The sequence below is a fragment of the Argopecten irradians genome, chromosome 4 (assembly GCF_041381155.1).
Source record: "Argopecten irradians isolate NY chromosome 4, Ai_NY, whole genome shotgun sequence".
Lineage (NCBI taxonomy): Eukaryota > Metazoa > Mollusca > Bivalvia > Pectinida > Pectinidae > Argopecten > Argopecten irradians.
The window spans coordinates 14,224,842-14,247,230 of NC_091137.1; the positions used below are offsets into that span (position 1 = coordinate 14,224,842).

At 34.1% G+C, this 22,389-nt stretch overlaps 2 protein-coding genes across 6 annotated transcripts in view; one reads left to right on the top strand and one right to left on the bottom strand.

The window, feature by feature from the left end:
- LOC138320691 (nascent polypeptide-associated complex subunit alpha-like) overlaps positions 1–22,389 on the bottom strand; it is an 88,657-nt gene that overhangs the window by 4,953 nt on the left and 61,315 nt on the right. The window contains exon 1 of one of the 2 annotated variants that reach the window (XM_069263854.1): positions 299–428. The exons of the other annotated variant lie outside the window; for it this stretch is intronic. The gene's annotated coding sequence lies outside the window, so the exon portion shown is untranslated. Of the gene's footprint in view, positions 1–298; positions 429–22,389 lie in introns of those variants that run through there. 2 annotated transcript variants of the gene reach the window in all.
- Positions 345–21,485, top strand: LOC138320690 (annexin A6-like). 4 transcript variants are annotated; one of them, XM_069263849.1, is made up of 26 exons: positions 345–488; positions 1,122–1,275; positions 2,848–3,001; positions 3,291–3,474; positions 3,874–4,000; positions 4,335–4,498; positions 4,713–4,884; positions 5,427–5,530; positions 7,039–7,114; positions 10,969–11,114; positions 11,313–11,394; positions 11,651–11,745; positions 12,072–12,185; positions 12,522–12,612; positions 13,080–13,406; positions 13,767–13,948; positions 14,178–14,256; positions 14,486–14,571; positions 14,697–14,778; positions 15,051–15,145; positions 16,363–16,476; positions 16,763–16,853; positions 16,963–17,289; positions 18,921–19,102; positions 19,409–19,505; positions 19,873–21,485. In XM_069263849.1, exons 2-26 carry the CDS (start codon positions 1,164–1,166, stop codon positions 19,881–19,883), a joined length of 3,294 nt encoding a protein of 1,097 aa, XP_069119950.1. In that variant the 5' UTR covers positions 345–488; positions 1,122–1,163; the 3' UTR covers positions 19,884–21,485. The 4 variants fall into 4 exon arrangements, with proteins under 4 accessions (XP_069119950.1, XP_069119949.1, XP_069119952.1 ...); XM_069263848.1 differs by having other exon boundaries at positions 360–498; XM_069263850.1 differs by lacking the exon at positions 345–488 and adding an exon at positions 742–765.

Sequence of the window (22,389 nt, forward strand, 5' to 3'; positions counted from 1 at the left end):
AAGGCTGCATTAAGTCAAGTGAACAGTCAAGACAGATCAAACCTGCCATAACATCATCATATCAAAACGCGAATATGATCGCTTCTCAGGAGAAAACATAATCGACATATAAGGCGGCATTAGGAAATAACATGAAGAGGCAAGATAGCACCGTAAATAAACATTTTTACAACTAAAAAATCTATGAAATAACCCATAGTCTACACAAAATAACAGAGTTTTGTGTAACATCAATAAATCAAGCACTGATGGCAATTCACTTTAGTGATGTTCGTCGATTGATGTTACCCATGCTTACTTGAGGTCTGAGCCAAATTCTTTCAGAATGGTAAAAAGGATTTCCGGTTGGAGTACTTCCGGCAAGTGTTCGGCGCTCTTTAGTGTGTAAGGTACAAAAACATGGCGACTTGACGACACAAACAACCATAAACATTTAGGACTATTATCATAATAACGAGAGATAGTGTCATATTTTACTTTTCATTTTGGTAGGTACAGGTAAGTTTGTTATATTGAGTAATAACACGAATAATTAGGACAAAGAATAAATCAGAATAACTCAAATAATTCCCCTGCTCTGTAACAGAAGCAGTTCAGACTTGTTTCCTAAACATTTCCCATCACTCATTCAGGAATGCTTCTTGTTATGTGATCTAATTCCTTTGTGAATGTAAATAAGGATTGCTTTTTCAGTAACCTGTGTAGATTTTTGGGGAGACGATGTGACTTTTAAGAACACTGAAGCAAATTTAGATGCTTAATCGAGTAATTATATTAGCAGTTATCATTTATTACAGCAGTAAACAATATCATATATGTTAGCCATACAATTAACTATTTGTTTTGGAAATGAAACAAGGTTATCATTGTTTATGACTGACTAGCACAGACTCCATGCCGTTTAAGATTTCCTTTCCTATGCACACATATTCTATTTAAATATGGCAAGAAGTTAATACATGCAGATTGTTCGAAAAATATCACTAGAGTCTCTGTCGATAGATTCTGTCTTATCAGTGATTTAACGAGGACTTAATTTTATTCAATGATGTATGATGTCGAAGAGTAATTTAATAGATTCCATTTAGATTTGTGTTAATGTTACATATCATTATTTTTAGAAAAAATATCTGAAGACGACTACATCGAAGTAAATTGCGAAAATGCCAAGTGCAGGGGCTGTGTGCCCTCCTGTGATAACACCACTCAGGAAAGCTATACCTGGACTTTCAGGAAACAAAATTGACACATCAACATTGATTGAATTGTGCACAGGTAAGTTTTCCTGCAATTATGATTTCATTCATCATTTTAACATTCTATTACATGGTACTACCAGTATTTTTAAAGGATTTTTTTCTGTCCTGAAGTCGAGATGATTTTTTTTCCAGGGAGATTTATAACCTTGATGTATACCAGCCACATTATACCCATCAACTTTGAGAGATCTACTTTTTATAGCAGATTCGTTGTGTAAGACTAGGTAGCTAGAGATCCTAAATTTTATCCCTAGTTTAGGCAATGGTTAAATTTATATAAAATTTTGCGCTTTGTTACATAATGTTTAACTCTGGTAGTACATGTATTTATACTTATTCGGCCTAATGGAATCCTCCTATTAAAAGCTTTTGCATTGATTGTATTAATTCCTCAGACATGCATGGTACAATTGATACTGGCTACAACCATGTAATTTAGTGGTGTTCCGATTAATCGATTTAGTCGACGTCGCCTCGTTTGCTCTGGAAAATCGATTAATCGATTAATGATTTCTATAGTCGATTTCAAAATGACTAAAACGAGACAGAAAAAAAAACGAGGCACAGATAAAAGATGAGAAATACTTCGAGGCACGCCGCTTTCTGGTGTGCAGCAATTATAGTGTTTACAATGTATCTGTAACATGATGTAACACGGTTTCTGATTGGTTACTGGATACGTTTCCGCTGTCGCTGCAAGCGCTTCAGCTTCCAGTAGCAACAGACGATGAATGAACATGGCGACAAATACGACAGACGAACTATATGATCATCCGGGGGCAAAACGTTCCCGTGTGTGGAATTTTTTTGGATTCAAAAGAATAAAGGACATGTACAGCTGTCCTCCGAAACTCGACATGGAATTTGTCTTCTGCATAAAGTGTGGAAACAAATACAAATTCAACAGTAAGTTGAATCGTCGGAACATGTTTTGCCCAGAGTTTTTATAAATACTGTATATTTGAAATTTTAAAACATGATAATGTATTGCCGAAATTCTGTATTCTTCACAAAATAGTCAATAATTTTGCTGTCTAGTGGTGAACTTCAGTGACATCATAAATATCCTATATTAAGAAAGTAGAACCACGTTGTCGTTTTCGGTGGCTAGCATCGCTTTTAGTTTTATATATTAAACATTAAATTTAGATATGTAAAACGAAGTAATATCTGTTAAATCAGTCATAAGGTCATAAGTCTTAAACTCACTGAAAAAATATCAAAAATTTTTTGTGTAAATAGTTAATGTAAATTCATTAAAATGACAAGTCAGTAACTTTCTTTAGAGTTGATCTTGTTATGTCAATTTGTCAACAAATTCATAGTAAAATAATTAACACAAATATCTTGAAATATTTTGAAAACAATTTGTTCAATGGCCTAATGGAATCCTCATATTAAAAGCTTTTGAATTGATTGTAATTAATTCCTCAGACATGCATGGTACAATTGATACTGGCTACAACCATGTAAGTAGAAAAAAAACACAAGAAGATACATTATACAGTGTACTTGGTTACAAACAAAATGTAATTCATTCATATTATACAAATCTGTAAGCATGAAATGGTAATTTTTGATGTTGCAGAGACAAATGAATGCAAGATATTTTTCACATCTGATGGAACTAAACCAAACCCATTCCAGCGCAGAGTTGCTGGACGAGAAGTAACCTTTAAGTACATAGGACCATTTACCCTAAAGCCTGGCAAGAGGACAATTAAGGCTATAGCTGTGGCAAGGTATGTGTCGATAGATTCAAATTTATATCTTGAAGACATCTTCATATTTTGTTACTTTCTCAAATCTTTGTTTTCTTCCACCTAAACTAAAATTCAATAACAAAACCCCCATTGCTGAATTTTTTAATGGATTACTTAGGTATTCTATGAAGCCAATCATTGTGAGTTTACCCACCAGGTACTATGGGGATATTTTAATTAGATAACTCTATCTATGGTATCAACGATTTAGTGAATCCATCTAACAAGCAAACAAATATAACTATAATTAAAACTAACTATTTCTCAGAGATGGATTACGAGAGAGCGATGTGATGACAAAGCAGTTTAACGTGGAGGACATCGGTAGACTGACACAGCACCTCACAGATGACACCACCACAGACGACTATTCCGGAGGATTTTTTGATGATTCAGACCAGGACAGTGAGTCTACATTGAAACTAAAATCGAAGAAAAAGATAACCAGAAAGGTATACATATATATATATAGTATTTACATGTACATGTGTATAGTGATATTATTTTCTTCTAGTTTGAAATTCTTGTTGCAGCAATAGTTTGAATTATAAAGTCTGAAGTGTCTGAGAAAAGCAAACATGACAGGGAATCACTGTCAGTGATCTTGATTTGTTAATTAATATTCAACACATCTTATTTGTCACTTCATGTAAACTGTAAATTATATTAATAATTAATACACTTACAATAAATTCATAATATAATCATTTTCATTCCCTAACAACCTATGCTTAGAACAAAGTAATATCATTTGTCCCTAGAGGTTTGTTATAACCATGTTTTATTGTAAACACTTTGGCCAAACCAAAAGTTATGTATTCATAATAATTTGAATATGATTTTTAATACAGAACAAATCCCCAGTTCGTGGGAAGTCTCCACTACGTAAATCCCTGACAAAGGCTCCGCGAGAGGCCTGGGCTAGTGAACCACTGTTGTCTGACACGCTCGGCTCAGCATCTGATGGACCATATCCTTGTAAGTAATGAACACCAGTAATAACTAAGGTTATCAGTCTACAGCAATAGAGGATTATTTTATTACCATAAATCATAAAAATGTTTTCTTGGGTTTAAAAGAAATGTCAAATTTGCATATTAAAGTTTCAAATTGATATGATCAAGAACTCATAATACAATGGATTTGGATGATACCAATATAAATTCAGTCAAATGTTTGAACAATGAGAAGAACATACTTTTATAAGCATTCAATTTTCAATTCATTTTCCATGGTGGTGCCTGATCTTATGATGGTACAGTATTATAACTGTATCTGATACAAACTTTTATTGAATCATTTTTTCTTCCAGCACAACAAATCCCTGATGGTCCCTTCAACCCTACAAACTATTCTGGGACTCAGATCAATGTGTGGGGAGGGGCTATTCCTCCCCATATCCCTGGGGTGGGGCCAGGTATTCCCCCACCCCCATATCCAACACAGTATGGGTACCTTACAGAAAACATGATTAATGTAAGTTGATAATTCAACTTAGTTTTATACTTAATTGTTTCTTTTTTCCATGTTAACATATGTTTTGTAATATGAAGTTGTATTTTTTCACTATCCTATTGAAAAAGAATTAAATAGAATATGTATAGAATAAACTATAAGCACTATTATAGATAAATGATATATATCTTCCTTCTCAATTATAACTAAATTATGTAATGTGTATATTCCACAGACATGTAACCCTGACGGTAGATATGTCACTGTTGGAGATATTAAAAAAATGGTTGGTAACAAGAAGCCCCCTCCTGAGCCCCCAAGGCCTGTGGAGCCCCCGCCCACTAAACCAGCCATCGAGTACCCCATATACCAGGACCCTCCTCTCAATGCTGTCAGCCCTGGCAAAGGTAACGTTAACAGTCATAACCTCACCATAACTAGGAGGTAATCGTTCCTAGCCATATAAGAAAGTGACATATTCAGTAGCATACGACCATGTGATCCCAGTCAGTGTGTATTATACTGTTTAAAGGATTTGATCTTTGAAATCACATGATTATAAACAAACAATAATACAGCACAGTATATACCAGGGGAGCATGTTGATGATAAAGAATGACTCCTAATATGTCAAACCTTGAGATAGAATAGTGATATTATTGAAATGATTTTAGAATATGTTTTACATGTTATTATTGAAACTATAGATAGGTAGAAAGTCATGCAGTCATGATGACTTAACGTTTTAGTATCAGATTTTAAATGTACCGGTATTAAGTACAGTAGCAAAGATCTATTTTAACTTATAATATAGGTACAGGTGATCCAATACTCACATTTTACTGAATTATCACAATCTTTGAAAATATAACATGCACATAAATATTCCAATGAAGTCCAACTGATGGTAAAGACAGTGGTATTAATTTTGCATTGTTTGCTGTTGAAGGGGATTTCAAAGACAACATTATGCACATATACGCTCACATGCTGGAATATGCAAAGAATACAAAAGACTTCAGACTTCGAGTTGCTGAACCCCAAATGGGAAAGGTATTTGAGAATTTCTTCTGCATTTATACCCACATTGTACTTTTCCAATTTGACAAATGCTTGTCTGATATATTTTACTGTCATGAAAAAAAAAGAAGTTTTGAATCAAGCACTTTTTAAAATATGGTTTCACAGTTGTGCTGAGTCAGTTTGTCCCTAACCAGGCCTTTTCTCTCTAAAAAGTTATTTTTCTTAACTAGGGTGCACCAGCTATCATATTTGCCCTACTAAGGTGAACTCATTGCATGAAATCGGCAAAACAAAACTGTTATATTTGCTATGACTTGAACCCCTTACCATTTTGAAATCACTATTCCATACCACTTTTCACAACACAGCCAAGTTTCTCTAAACTGTGGCATTTTATAGTAGAGCTTAACAGTATACTTGGTGAATAAAAATATCAATTATATATAAGATTAAGTTTATTTCAAAATGTGTTGTATCTTTGAGTTTCAAATCCAATATAGTATTTATTTAAAATAATGTACATGTCTAATTCACATGAAGCTGGAAAGATTTATTACCAAATAAATGTTGAAACCTAGCCAGAACATATCAGGCTTTGACTCCATTAAAAAAACAGAGAGGGAAAAAACCTTTTGTTCAGCAGTATATCATAATAACAGGGTTCCCACGCAACCTTGAAAACTTGAAAAAGTTAGGAAAATTGAAATAAAAAATCAGGATAGGGAAAACCTTGAGAAATAAGGAAAATTTGTTGAAATACCTTGATAAAGCCTTGAATTGTGGTTTGGTATTACTTGCTTTAATCTTTAATATATTAAACTGTGTCCGATCAGCAACTAGCTTATTTGTTAAACTCTTTGTTACATGTAAGATCATAAGGAAATGATATCACACAAATTTAATGGTACACAAAAATAATGGTATTTTGAAAATTGAAACTTCGGAAAATTCCTCAAATACTATGAACTGAAATATATGATCTTCAAACAACATTTGGCTTCAATTCATTTATAAATGTGAGATATGGAAAATTCAAAGAAAGAAGGTAAAAATATATAGAATATATAGGGGAAAAATCATTTTAGCTCGTCTATTCGAAGAATAGGGGGAGCTTATGTTGTCACCCCGGCGTCGGCGTCAGCGTTGGCGTCCCATTTCACGTTAAAGTTTTTGAGCAAGTTTCTGTTTCCTCAATTGTTTAAGCTTAAGTCATCATAAATGTTTAACTGAATAAGCGAGCTTTGCTGCTCTCCAACAGCTCTTGTTGGCACAATGCTATCTTCTGTTACCATAAGCACATACATACCTTGTGACAATGTGAAAAAACAATATAAAAAACTTTTACCTTGAAAAAGCCTAGAGATCTGGTCCAAAATTATAGTGGGAACTCTTTAATTACAAAATGACTATAGAATTGCCATGATTGATATTCAATACTGTGTAATAAAGAGATAGTACATGTACAATTATATCTATCAAGCACCTCTGATATAATCATGATCTCCTCATTAGGATATGTATTATTTATTCATATACAGATGCTTGAGGCTAAATTTGAAGATGAAGGCGATGGCTACAAAATTACAGTTGTGATGGCAAAGCCTGGAATTCCACGTAAGAATTGATGTTATTGCTGCGCTTTTTCTTGCATGAATAGATATTGTAGAACATTTTGACTGCCAATTGGATTCTCCACAGTACATTTGAAACATGACTGGTTTATCTAGCTGTGGCAGTTCAGAATTTATTAATGCTGCTAAAAAACCTAATTTTCTAATGCAGGAAAAGAAAAGGCTGTGACTTAGTTTTATATAATTGTGATCCTGTAGATGGAGAGACCATCTCTTAAACATGGTAACGGTACCAACTATAGAAATTATGTGCAATGTATATACAGATAGGATGGAAATAAATCTGTGATATTCTTATATAGCAACTACAGTCACAGAATTTTCTAAGGATTTCAAGGACAAGAAGTATGGATGATTGAGATTTTGTGTGAGGTTACTGATATTTTATTTTTGAAACCTTTTAATTTGTTTCTGTACATTGTTCACTGACGTTTTTGTGTTATGTGCCATTTATATGTATTATATATGTTGGTGTAGATTATCATATATGTTACTAAAAACATGTTTTGTACAAATTAGTAAATGCTGGACCAATGTCATAGAGCCAATAACTTTTTATCCCCATATAACACTTCACTATTTAATCTATACTGTTTAGAAAATTTCTCCATTCAACACTTCACTATTTAGGACTTTCACATGGTTCTGCTATCTAGATTAATTTCATTTTAGTATTGCCATGCCCTGCGTGTCAGATCATTGTATGGACAACATGTATTTATTTAGTAATTTGATGAATTTGACATCAGGAACTTCAAGATGTATGATGCATATTGTTCAGATTCCAGGTAACAGATATTTAATAAACATCTAAATACAAAGTATAAGCATGTCTCTGTTCCTTATTACTACAGTAAACTAAGGGTTGAGTAAAGCTAGGTTATTGATGATTTCATACCAAGGAACATACAATTGGGAAAACATTCTTACAAAAGGATATCCCAGCAGTGTAGAAAGTATTGCCTATTATATATGTGGAGGGGTTGGGGAGTTAGAGTGGGGAAGGGGGCAGGGCTTTATCATCAGACATGGTCTAATGCAGAGTAAAAACATCATGGAAGTCAAAAACATGGAATCAGGTTGGTACAAAAGTTTAATATTTCTATTGATATTTAACTTATTTTATACATTGTACACATAGACTGAAACTGTTAACTTAGCCTTGCAGAGTTAAAGAGCATTCTTTACTATATTGTTAAATTGATAATTATGGAGTAATTGCTTCAATGTAATATTCACTAAAATATGTCCCATTTACAGTGAGTGTTCACTTTTGATTAGAGCTGTGTTTGATAGAGCACCTTCCTATAGAGTGATGTGAATCTATGTAGATTGCTTACGAGTTGAAATCAAATTAATACTGATTGGAAATTTTAATTTCATTTTCCATTCATATCCCTTCAGTAACATTCCTATAATTCAAACCTACATTCATATTCTTGTTACAAAACTACATCAATACTAAATCCGGAATAAAGAAACTTCTCACTGACCTTAGAGTGATAATAACCAATATTTTTAAAAACCATTTGAGCTTAATTTTCTCATCTTACTGTATCTCTACCTGTTATACCTACCAACATAGTACAGGTTTGGTTATGTAACAATTGGTGATCACATTAAAATAGCATATGTAATGCATGTACATGGCACATAAATTGTGGTATCACTATGTAATATTATTTATGTTTTAATACAATATGTTGTTTTGTTTTGGAGAGGAGTTTTATTAATCAATCAATCAATCATTAATTAAGATAGTTAGAAAATCAATCTTGTGTGTCTTTCAAAGAAATAAATATTGTACTGATACTATGTATCTCGATCCTCTTTAACTACTGGATCATTTCTAACCGAACTTGATATGCAGTTATCATTAATCAGAATTTTCTCTGATCGCATGACAACCAAATTAGTGGTGACTGGAAAGTGGGACAACCAGATTAGTAGTGACTGTATAATGAGCAATCAGATTAGTGGTGACTGGATAGTGGGACCACCAGATAAGTGGTGACTGGATAGTTGGGCAACCAGATGTGGGGTGACTGGATAGTGGGACAGCCAGATTAGTGGTGACTGGATAGTGGGACAACCAAATTAGTGGTAGCTGGGTAGTGAGACAACCAGATTAGTGGTGACTGAATAATGGGACAACCAGATTAGTGGTGACTGGATAGTGGAACTACCAGATTAGTGGTAACTGGATAGTTAGACAATAGGATTAGTGGTGACTGGTTTTTGGGACAACTGGATTAGTGGTAACTGGATTGTGGGACCACCAGATTAGTGGTGACTGAATAATTTGTTTGTTTGATTTATTAACGTCCTATTAACAGCTATGGTCATGTAAGGACGGCCTCCCATGTATGCGGTGTGTTGCGTGTATGTTGTGCGAGGTGAGTGTACTGGGAGACTGCGTATGTTCGTGTTGTGTCTTCTTGTATAGTGGAACTGTTGCCCTTTTTATAGTGCTATATCACTGAAGCATGCCGCCGAAGACACCAAGCAACACACCCCACCCGGTCACATTATACTGACAACGGGCGAACCAGTCGTCCCACTCCCTGTATGCTGAACGCTAAGCAGGAGCAGAAACTACCACTTTTATAGACTTTGGTGTGTCTCGGCCAGGTGACAGAACCCAGAGCCTTCCTCACAGGGGTGAACGCTCAACTCAAGGCCAAAAGTGAGGTGGTGCCAAGGGAGGCATTAGGAAAGATAAAGTCAGTTAGGAAGAAGAGAAAAGATAAGATCCTAAATTTAGTCGCCTTTTACGATCATGCAATAGGGGCAGCAGGTACAATTCTAACGCCCTACCTGCAGGGCCAGGTGACTGAATAATGGGACAACCAGATTAGTGGTGACTGGATAGTAAGACAATCAAATTAGTGGTGAATGAAAAGTGGCACCACCAGATTAGTGGTGACTAGATAGTGGAACTACCAGATTAGTGGTAACTGGATAGTTAGACAATAGGATTAGTGGTGACTGGTTTTTGGGACAACTGGATTAGTGGTAACTGGATTGTGGGACCACCAGATTAGTGGTGACTGGATAGTAAGACAATCAAATTAGTGGTGAATGAAAAGTGGAACCACCAGATTAGTGGTGACTAGATAGTGGAACCACAAGATTAGTAATGACTGGATAGTGACACAACCAGATCAGTGGTGACTGGATATTTGAACCACCAGATTAGTGGTGACTGGGTAGTGGGACAACCAGATGAGTTGTGACTTGATAGTGGAACAACCAAATTAGCGGTGGCTGAATAGTGAGACAACCAGATGAGTGGCGAGTGGATAGTGGGACCATCAGATTAGTGGTGACTTGGTAGAGGGACAACCAGATTAGTGGTGACTGAATAGTGGGACCATTTAATCACGTTGTTGATTTGTTCAATATCATGTATCTAAGAAAATGATTTGTTTATAATTGGAAATATCAGGGTAATGAAGGGTTTATCAGTAAACATTGATCATTCCTAATAAATCTACACTTTTCTGAATTTTTGAAATCATTCTATATGAAGATTGCAAGTGCATGTAATTATATGTATACTTTGTGTATTGTGTGTGCTCTAAAATACTTTACGTCATGAGTCATATTTAAACATTAATGCAAATAGTAAATTAAAAAAATGTGATCATTACAAAAAATGTATCGTGTATGAAGTTAAGGACAGAGTGTAGTATCTATAGCAGATGAAGACACCATTATAACTATTTGTTCAGATATAGGACCTAGTGTAATATATTTGATGTTTCACTATAACTATTTGTTCAGATATAGGACCTAGTGTAATATATTTGATGTTTCTCCATTGACATATAATAGGAGGCTCAGTGAGAAAACAGCCAAAGATTGAAACATTTAAGAAACCCCCTCCAGCAGAGAAACCCAAACCAAAGAAAAAGGAAAAAGAAAAACCACCACCACCTAAATCAGATCCTTTCTTTGCCATGGAAACTGAAGATTTACAGGTAACAGTTTATAGTTGTATGTATTGATACAGTCTTGTATATTATATTTTACTACAAGTATGTTATTTTTAAATATGAATATGTATTCATCATAATTGATGGTACTGTATATCTAATTATCATTATTTTTGGATTGGGTAGATATCAATAATTTGATGATCCCAAATCTTGTATTCATTCCAATCTTTCCTTTATCAGACTGAAGGTACAGTGAAGCCCTATGATAAGTTCAATGCAGAACAGGATGCAGAGGTGCTGAGAGGGGCTATGAAAGGACTAGGTATGTACAGGCCATTTAGTGGTAATCAAAGTGGTCAGTTTGGTTCAATTCATGTTAATAATGAATATGTTTCTGAAACTAAGCAGGGGATGTCAAATTATTAAGTAACTAGTTGAGTGATACAGGCCCTCTAGGCCTCTTGTTACAGTTATATCAGGTTTTTACAATAATTACATGTAAATTACTTTTTTACTCTCTATATCTATTGACATTTGTTCAGTCATGACTGATACCCTATAATTTGTGTTATGTACAGGAACTGATGAAGAAGCTATAACAAACGTGCTGGCATACAGATCTAATCCACAACGTCAGGAAGTCAGGTCGACCTTTAAAACAATGTTTGGCAAGGTAAGTAAACAGTCTACTAATTACAAGACACGTCTTATATATAACAAAGTTAGAAAGAAAAGTTCTTCAAGTTTAGCTGAATGAATCAAAGGCAGACAAATCCAAAATTGATTTAGGATATGTTATCTACATATTTTACTGCTTTGATTGATGGTATGAAACAGAAAATATTTGTTTTAGAGAAAAAGATTAAAAACAAATTATCTTTTGCATTCAATTCTATTTTAGTCATTGACTAGTGAAAAATTTTAGAAGCTATATATTAGAACATGCCTTATGTACTCTAACACATTGCTATTACCTTTTTATTTCTCTATCTTTATCAGGACTTAATTGAGGAATTAAAAAGTGAATTAAGTGGCCATTACTTGGATACCTGCAAGTCCCTACTGATGGCCCCTGCGGAGTATGATGCTTACCAACTACACAAAGCCATCAAGGTAACACTCTAACAAAGAGGTTTTATTTAGTGTTCTCATTCATTGGTGTTCATGTTAACTCATTAAGTCCACAAACTCATGTAATTTCAACATAATTTTCCTAGGATGGAAATCAAATTACTGTTACAGTATTATATTTTAGTTGTGTAGAAATTTTTGTTAATTTTGTTGTTGCTGTGGAACATCAAACGTAAAAACAACAAATCTTATTTTATATATCAATGCTATACTCGTTAAACCTCTGGTTAATTATTTCATACAACAAAATAATTTGAAACCCCAAACCATTTGGTAAAGTTAACTTGGATATAATTTGATAATTTTCTACTTTCATAGGGACTTGGTACTGATGAAGATGTCCTTATAGAAATCCTGTGTACAAGATCTAACGCACAAATCAAAATGATTAAAGAAACCTACAAAGCCAGTGAGTGTTACAAAATAATACAAATGATATTCGGATACTTTTGGTGAGTATCGACTCAAAATAGCTCTTACTTAAACATGATTTTTGTCCAGTGCCAATTTTAGAATGTAGTGATTTACTCTTTGAGTTCTCATATGGGGTATAAAATCATGTACAAATATCTGTGTTAATTCAATTTGATGTATAAAATTACTTTATAATACCATGATAGAACAAATATGTGAAAAGCACTAGTAGCCTAGTAGTAAGAGATTCTAACCAGTAGTAAGAGATTCTAACCAACTGAATTCAATACTCAGAGGTCTGACTGTTCTTTAACCCAAAAGATAACACTAATATTTTCAATGAATTCACTCTTAGAGATTGATTTTTTAAACATTAAAGTTATATAACTGGACACTCATATAATGATTTGATGCTTCTTTTCTTCTTATTCTCTAACAAAAGTTGAATGTTTGTCTGTTAAGAATACAATAAGGAGTTAGAAAAGGACATTATCGGTGACACGTCAGGAAATCTGAAGCGCCTCCTTGTGTCCCAAGTCCAGGCCAATCGTGACGAAAGTAAGGAGGTTGACCGGAACAAGGCAAAACAGGATGCGAAGGCACTCTATGAGGCAGGCGAGAAAAAGTGGGGGACAGACGAATCTCGCTTCAATGTGATTCTTGTGTCTCGCAGTTATCCACAGCTTCGAGCGACCTTCGATGAATATGACAAGCTGTCTAAAAAGGACTTTGAAGAGGTGCTGAAGAGTGAAATGTCTGGTGACCTGCTCAGTGGTATGAAAACAATAGGTATGTAAAGGAAAGGAGTCGGGGAGATGTAATACTGGATAATTCCACTAGAAAATTAATTATACATAGACTTCTTAAGTTTAAAGTTACTCATTAATTAGTAAGTGTTTGGAGTTATCAGGCCAGGTGGAAAGGCATTGATAGTTACATATTTTTTTTGTGAGACTAACATAATACAGTTGCATGAAAACACTTACATTGCCTATAAATTAATTTTCACGTGAAAATACTACAAATGATTCATGCTACCCCCAATGTGAATGGTGCAAAGTTATTTTCATACAATCAATCATTAAATCATTTTGATTTTAGTTTGTCTTTTGACACTGATTTAATTATTTTTAATTATTTGATGAATAGTGAGGTGTGTTAGAAACAAAGCTGGTCACTTTGCTCGCCAGCTACAGAAGACGATGAAAGGAATCGGTACCGATGATGATACTTTGGTGCGGGTTGTTGTCAGTCGATGTGAAATTGACATGGTCCAGATCAAGGAAGCATTTGAAAGTCTTACCGGTCAAACACTTCAACAGTATATAGCTGTAAGTAACCGTCACTATAAGGTAAAATCAAAATATTTCTTGTTTGATGTAACCATTGAAAGACATTTTACTGAAATATGTATACATACAGTAATGGTAGTATAGCTTTCGTTAGTGATGAACAAAATGAGGAAGTTCACCAAAGTAAACACTTTTACCACACACAGATAACACGATTTTATTGTGATATAAAACACTAATCTGAATAACTGTGATGTTTTTTGTCCAGGACGACCTCAGTTCAGATTACCGTGACGTGATCTTGGCCCTAGTTATGGGAGGACCACCCCCAGAAAGGGCCACGAAATGTGAGTAATTACTAATTAGTTACACAAACAGCTTATCAGTTTAGTTTTGAAAAGACATTTTTATTAATGTTTTTAAATAATTGCTCTCAAAGTCTGTTTGTGAAGTTTGACAGGTATCATGATAACAATTTAAACATAATGAATATAAGGTAATTTTAATTTCAATATGCTTGTGATGTACTTTTTTAAGAAAGAACATAAAAATGACAAAAACGATTTCGCCCAACAGCTGGCAAGGGTTTTGTTGAAGCTGTTAAGTACAAGACAGAGGAAGAATTAGATGAACAAGTACGAATGGAGACAGAAAATATTCAGGTAAGGGTGTCCTTTACCTACATTCATATGTATGTATCAAAATTGTGAGATTAGGCTGTAAACGAATGAAGGGAAGCAATTCCTTTACATGTATTTAAATGTTTTTGCATTTCTCTTGGCTACAGGAGGACCCCACCTTAAAGCCAGCAGAAAACTTCAATGCAGAAAATGACGCTGAAGTCTTAAGGAAAGCTATGAAAGGTTTTGGTAAGTATGTTTTAGGAGTAAGGGGAGGTAATTACGGTAAGACCTGTACAAGAATATCATATGAAGAACTCTTTTTATATTTATCAATAACTCTTCTTATTTTTCAATGTCATTACAACACAAATAATACTAGTGGTATTATGGTTAAATAAATTGACATTTTTAATGTTAGTTTAGTATAGTTTTGGTGCATAGAAATGGATGTAAAAAAAATATAAAAGTATACATTTTTCAATAATGATGATACATGTGTAATTGCTTGCATTTTATAGGCACTGATGAAAAGTCTATCATCAATGTCCTGGGCTTCAGATCCAATGAGCAGAGGATGGAGGTTGTTAAAACATTTAAAACAATGTTTGGAAAGGTATGTGTAGTTATACTACAGTTCTTAGTGGAAACAGCTTTATGGGCTCTGTACTTGTAAAGGTTGTCAAGCTATCTTGGATACAGCTGTATGGGCTCTGTAATTGTAAATGTTGTCAAGCTATCTTGGATACAGCTGTATGGGCTCTGTAATTGTAAATGTTGTCAAGCTATCTTGGATACAGCTGTATGGGCTCTGTAGTAATTGTAAAGGTTGTCAAGCTATCTTGGATACAGCTGTATGGGCTCTGTAATTGTGTAAATACAGTTGTCAAGCTGTAATTGTAAATGTTGTATCTTGGATACAGCTGTATGGGCTCTGTAATTGTAAATGTTGTCAAGCTATCTTGGATACAGCTGTATGGGCTCTGTAATTGTAAAGGTTGTCAAGCTATCTTGGATACAGCTGTATGGGCTCTGTAATTGTAAAAGTTGTCAAGCTATCTTGGATACAGCTGTATGGGCTCTGTAATTGTAAATGTTGTCAAGCTATCTTGGATACAGCTGTATGGGCTCTGTAATTGTAAATGTTGTCAAGCTATCTTGGATACAGCTGTATGGGCTCTGTAATTGTAAATGTTGTCAAGCTATCTTGGATACAGCTGTATGGGCTCTGTAATTGTAAATGTTGTCAAGCTATCTTGGATACAGCTGTATGGGCTCTGTAATTGTAAAGGTTGTCAAGCTATCTTGGATACAGCTGTATGGGCTCTGTAATTGTAAAAGTTGTCAAGCTATCTTGGATACAGCTGTATGGGCTCTGTAATTGTAAATGTTGTCAAGCTATCTTGGATACAGCTGTATGGGCTCTGTAATTGTTAATGTTGTCAAGCTATCTTGGATACAGCTGTATGGGCTCTGTAATTGTAAAGGTTGTCAAGCTATCTTTATGTAGAAGTCAATCTTTTTTATGGAAAAAAACTTAGAGATACATTAACTGCTGATAAATCGTTGAAAATTAAAACGTCATCTTATCGGATTCTAGATTTTTTGCTCTATTGATAAACAATGGACCCAAGGTTATATGAAATATTTGTATCATTATTGAAGCAATGTCATTCAAAAATTAAGGGGTATAATGATAAAAAGTCTAAATCATTTTATTAAAAGTCAAGATCACCAGGTCAAAGATAATTATTGTATACCATAGATTACTATCTAGAAATTATCAGTAATTAAGTTGTACTGTATTACATCCTCACATTGTTGTTTATCCAGGACCTGATTAAGGAACTTGAGAGTGAACTAAGCGGAGGTCTGAAGGTGCTGTGTCGTGGTCTGTGTATGACAAGTCCAGACTTTGATGCAATGAACCTTAACAAGGCCATTAAGGTAAGATCAGTGATATCTGTATCATGTTACATTAAGTTATACATAGACAGAGTGTAATAGAAAGAATGGGAGAGGGTGACATCAAGAAAAAGGCAATGAAGAATACCCATGCTTGTGATGGAATTGAGAACTATTATCAAATATATTGTCATCACTCAACAACATAATAACATCTGCAATGTTTATAATTTTGTCTGCACATTACTACCAATATCCTCTGTAATTTGTTGAGTGCCTGTATAAAATTGTCTATTTGTTGTCATCTCTACATTCTCAATTTGTACAGGGTCTTGGTACAGATGAGCAGGTGCTAGTGGAAATTATCTGTACCCGATCCAATGCCCAGATCCAAGCCTTCAAAGCGTCCTATAAAACCAGTGAGTATTACAGGTCTTTTACTCTTTGTATGTCCACAAGTTTAAAAAAGAATATATTTATATCATATCATATGAAATAATCATAAGGTTGTGTGGTTTCTTTTCATAGAGTATGGCAAAGAACTTGAGACTGATGTCGCTGGCGACACATCTGGTAACTTCAAGCGTTTGCTGATCAGCTGTCTCCAAGCCAACCGTGATGAGAGTAAAGAGTTTGACCGAAATAAGGCCAAACAAGATGCCCAGGCTTTACACGAGGCAGGAGAGAAGAAATGGGGGACAGACGAATCTCGCTTCAATGTGATTCTTGTGTCTCGTTCTTATGCACAGCTCCGCGCAACCTTCCAGGAATATGCCAAACTGGCCAACAAAGATATTGAGGATACTCTAAAGAGTGAGATGTCAGGGGACTTACTGAAAGGCATGCTGGCTGTCGGTAAGGCTTTTGTAGTATTAGTTAGAAATGGCAAATAATCGCCATGTCTTCTCTTTCTCATAGTTTGGAGGTTTTTTTATATTGAATCATTTTTATGAATTCACGAACTTATCAAAATTTAATGAATAAAGAAAAGTTATATTATAAAACATTATATCATAAATTAGATGATTTTTCTAAAAAGTTTTCAAAAACTACTGCACCATGCCTTACAGCCGTGCTACCCCAACTGAGAACGATGCGTGTATATAAACCCCTACCGCTCTACCAGTGTACTGTAGTCGTGTTATTTATAGACTCGAGTACTGTCGCCAAATCCACATGAAAGTGAATGGCTAGTTAGCTTCACCGATCAATATATCATCAACAATGCGTCTGTATCTACTTAAAAACAAAACAAATATTCTTCAAATTGCATCAACATTCACTTGACTAGTATTTCGTTATTTTAGATATTTTAACAAATCTTCATATTTCTAGTAAAATTGCATATGAAACTCCTTATAGACTAGCAATGCTCATTACATAGGAAACCGCCATACCATGTGCCGACTGCAGGTCTTGTGCAAAAAGTTAAAACACACGTGGGATTTATGAGTCCTAAACTGGCCTTATATTTAGGATTTTCAATAAGTGGTTTGTAATATTATTACAGCAAAACTGACAAGCTACAAGGTTAGTGACATTTTTAACCGTACTGTTATATATAATTAGCCATCAGCTTGGATCTGGTGCCGTACAGGTAGTTGAGTTTACTCATGATGTGATTATTGAAAGCCAACGTATCTGCTTCCTCGATATTCCAGGGGTTCCGATCACTTACGATCTCTACACCCCTGGACTATCTCATAGTAAAACTGGAGACAATAGAACAGGTGACTTAGTCATTTGATGTACATCAAAAGAGCCGTAGAACGGTACACTGTGGTTGACTCTGGCTTTGATGTTAGGCGTCGCTCTCTCTGTAGTCTTCAAATGAAATATTTGCTAACCTGTGATTGGTCAAATGTTTTCCACTGAGCTGCCTTCAATTTCACTATGAGATAGTTCAGGGGTGTAGAGATCGTAAGTGATCGGAAGCCCTGGAGTATCGAGGATGACGTATCTGCTATCCGATTGCTCTTTAAAGTTTGTTTATGATCTCAAACACACTTATAACTAATTGCGCAATTTTAAGTAACTAGATTATGATATTTTCAAATAGTTCTGATAACTATTCATGTGCAATATCTCCAGACATTGACATGTATGATGTGTACGGAGTACGGCCGACTGCCAATGTTTCCGTTACAGTGGCCAATAAAAGAAAACAAACACAGTGCAATTATAGTATATTATGTTATTTCTTCTAAATACAACACTTCTTTGTGCAAGTTGTCAAGCATTTATTGTGAATGTTTTGCAATGAAATTACCACCTTAACTAGCTTTATAACATTGAATTTGTGGTTCCCCGGACATCGTTTTCCCAAAAAATTTTGAATGCGCAAAATATACCGATAGTAGATTTTTTTTCAGCATTTTCAACCCTAAGAAAAAATACTGTGCAAAGCATTTGATATGTATGTTTGAAGACTTGAAGAGGCCTAGGTTTTAGCCATGTGTTGATATTTGCATGTTTACCTTTATCAGTTCGCTGTATACGAAGCAAGCCATCTCACTTTGCGGACGAGCTGTACAAGTCTATGAAGGGCCTAGGTACTGATGATGACCGTCTCTGTCGTATCCTCGTGTCGCGGTGTGAAGTGGACATGGTCCAGATCAAGGAGTCATTCCAACAGGCGTACAAACAGACGCTGGGCATGTTTATTGCTGTAAGTACAGTGAAAATTATAATAGAAAATTAGATATATCGTAAACATATCGATTCCCTAAATGAAATATATTGAAAAGTAATTGAATATAATTTCCGTGTGATTGCAGGTTGTCTGACAATACCATATTCCTTATGTCTTTATGTTACATAACAAATAAATCTGCAACTTGTTTCCCACTACTCTGTAGATTGCTTTAATGTTATTTTTTTATTTCATGAAGAAAATTTTTGATATAGAATACAATGTGTATGGGATAAATGTAGATGTACGACCATGAAATTAGTGTTAATTTCCTGTTTTTAGGACGACGTGTCAGGTGATTACAAAGATCTCAGTTTGGCCCTGATTGGTGAAGGATCTACCACTGGTAAAGACAAAACAGAAAAGAAAAGCAAAAAGGGTAAGTAATTATTGTAACAAAATTTAATACTGATATCTATTCTCGGAATTTAAATAATTTTCTCATGGGAATTAATTTGTTTTAATTCCTAATATAAAGTAGAAATATTATGATTAATGATTATTTTCTGAACATATATATATATTTGACTGTGAAGTTTTGTATTTTATAATACATGTAGTTTGGTCAGTTACAAAAACCCTATGTTGCATTAAAGGGTGTTGAAAAGCTGTAAGACCTGGATTATTTTCATTAAAACCTCTTTTATGCAATTTGGATTATAATGACGTATGCAATGGAATGACATGTTTTTATTATAAGTTTGTTATAAATTTGACGCTAAATGCCATATTTTCTTTTCTTGTAGGATGGTTTTAAATTGAAAATGAAGATGTGTTCTTTAACAGATTTAGCAATATATCGGAAAAAAGCTGCGCATTTTAAAAGGAATGGTTTTATTAGGTTATGTAAAATATCTTCATGTCCTAATTAGCTTATAAAACCGATTTTAAACAGTTTGGATAAGATCATTTCTAATTTTGACCAAGCTTTGAAGCAATTTACATACATGTTAGAAATAGCTATAGCAGACCTGCCTACTTCTACGCTTTTGGCGTAGTTTCTACGATTTCACACAGTAAATTTCGCCTTACGCTTTGTAATTGTTTTTCTACGTTTTTTGAAAGTTGAGAAATAAGTAAATAAAAATATTGGCCACTATCGAAAGGCATAACTCTAGATGCTTATCGAACGCACCCACCCATCAATGTCATTGAAACGCTTCTTGAACCTTTTTGATACGTGCATTCAAAACACTTTCAGGACCATGATTAGAGCATCATGTTTTCAATGCAAATGGCAGTCGGAAGGCTGTTACTGGATCGAATGTAAAATTCTGCATAAAAAGAAGGCAAAAGAACTAAATCAAGCCTGTGATATCAAACATATTACTGAAACATGGAAACATCTGTCTTATTCCCAAATATTCGGAGGTTTACGTATATTGCACAGTATGCAATCATTTGTAATGGGCACTTCTATAATTTCTCTTGTGCACGTCTGCACGTTGGGGAAGTGCAAGAGTAATCAGGCACCAATACTTCTTTGACTGAAACACCTCAACGAAATTATTCTATGTGAATGCAAAAGGACCAACGGTGAGTGGAATTAAGCCTAGACCATTAAACATTTCAGTTTGTTTATATACTGTATTGGCAATTAACAAAATGATATTGAGATTAAACATCGGGTCGTTATTTTCTAGATAAATTTGTACTCTCAAGGTACTGATATTGAAAGCATAGATAGAAATGGCTGTGAGAAATAAGATTTTAATTTCCTTCAGATGCAATATTTGTATAGAATTTAATAAATGTTTCTCATAATACGGATATATTGATTGACATTTTTTTCTATTATTGTTTAAAACGATATTATATGGAAGAATCTTTCTAAATTCTCACACGTGATGAGGTAACGTCATTAAATGACCCCGGCTGGTATTGCCTGGTAATAGAACTTTAAACATAATTAATCAAATTTAACATCTTTATGAATTAAATATTATAGTGTTATAACACTCAAAGTGGTTGTTATTTTTTCTTAAAACGTTGATGGCACATTAACATATGGAAAACTACACTTTTTTACTATGGAAAACTACACTTCACAACAGAATTAGGTAGGCAGGTCTGGTTTAATGTAATTATATTCTCATAATAATCTGTTAACACTAATAGAAATACATGTATATATCTTATTTAACTGGTAGCTACTTTTAGCACTTAAGACATATATTTGTTGCCTTCATACTAGTTATGTTTTAGGATATGTAGCTTGGAGTTATGTTGAAATGACTTGGATAATGATAAAGTTCTTCCATTCACTACTGATTGCATAAGAAAATTTCTATTACTATTCTTTTACCAAAGTTGATTCATATTTATTCTTTTTAGAGTATCGTATACATAATGTCGCTCTTTAAGAGTATCGTATACATAATGTCGCTCTTTAAGATATTGATACTCAAATTGCAAATTAGGTGTTAAATTTCTGTGTTATTGAATTCAAGTTCGAAGATGAATAACCGATATGTATACTTTTACTGAATGGGAAATCAAAACAGTTCAGATTAGGTGTATTTTTATAATATAATGCTATTGATACAAGAAAGATCTAGTCAGAGTGAAATATCAGAAGAAATAGATAGAAATTGATTCTGATATCATAAGGAAATAGTATATTTCATAAAGACATTGTGTAAAATGTAGACACCGGTAATCATTGTATTTGATGTTATATTATTAATGATGTACTTATACCAACTTGATAGGTCAACTAAGACAATGTGGTGGACAGAATCTAAAAATATTGACGGGTAAAATCATTTTCTTCCATATTTAATTCTTTGGTCTGTTGGTCATACCTTGATAAAACATCAAACTGTCTGGTTTAGACATGTGTGCTAAAAACGTGCTTCTTTTGGCAAAAACAGATTTTAGCGTAAACTTGATTTTAATTGAACAGCTTAGATTTTAATTGAACAGCTTAACGATGTGATGAATACGCACATTCGTATTAATAGCTATTCACATTTTATACAGAAAATACAATGTTCGTAGTCATACATTAGCGCCAAATTCTTTGGTCAAAAACCAATGAAATTACTGGTAATATGTACGTTTATAGTAATCAATTAACCTCATAGTTGTTGTTGATTATCAATTTTATTACCAGGCAATAAGACTTTATCCATGACCACAGCTATTCAAATCAAAATAATATAAATGTTTTTGTTATACATGTAGTTTTATCAAGTGTCGAGCATATGTAATTATATGCAAAGACAGTGATAAGTTACATCCCCACGCAATGACACAAAGTG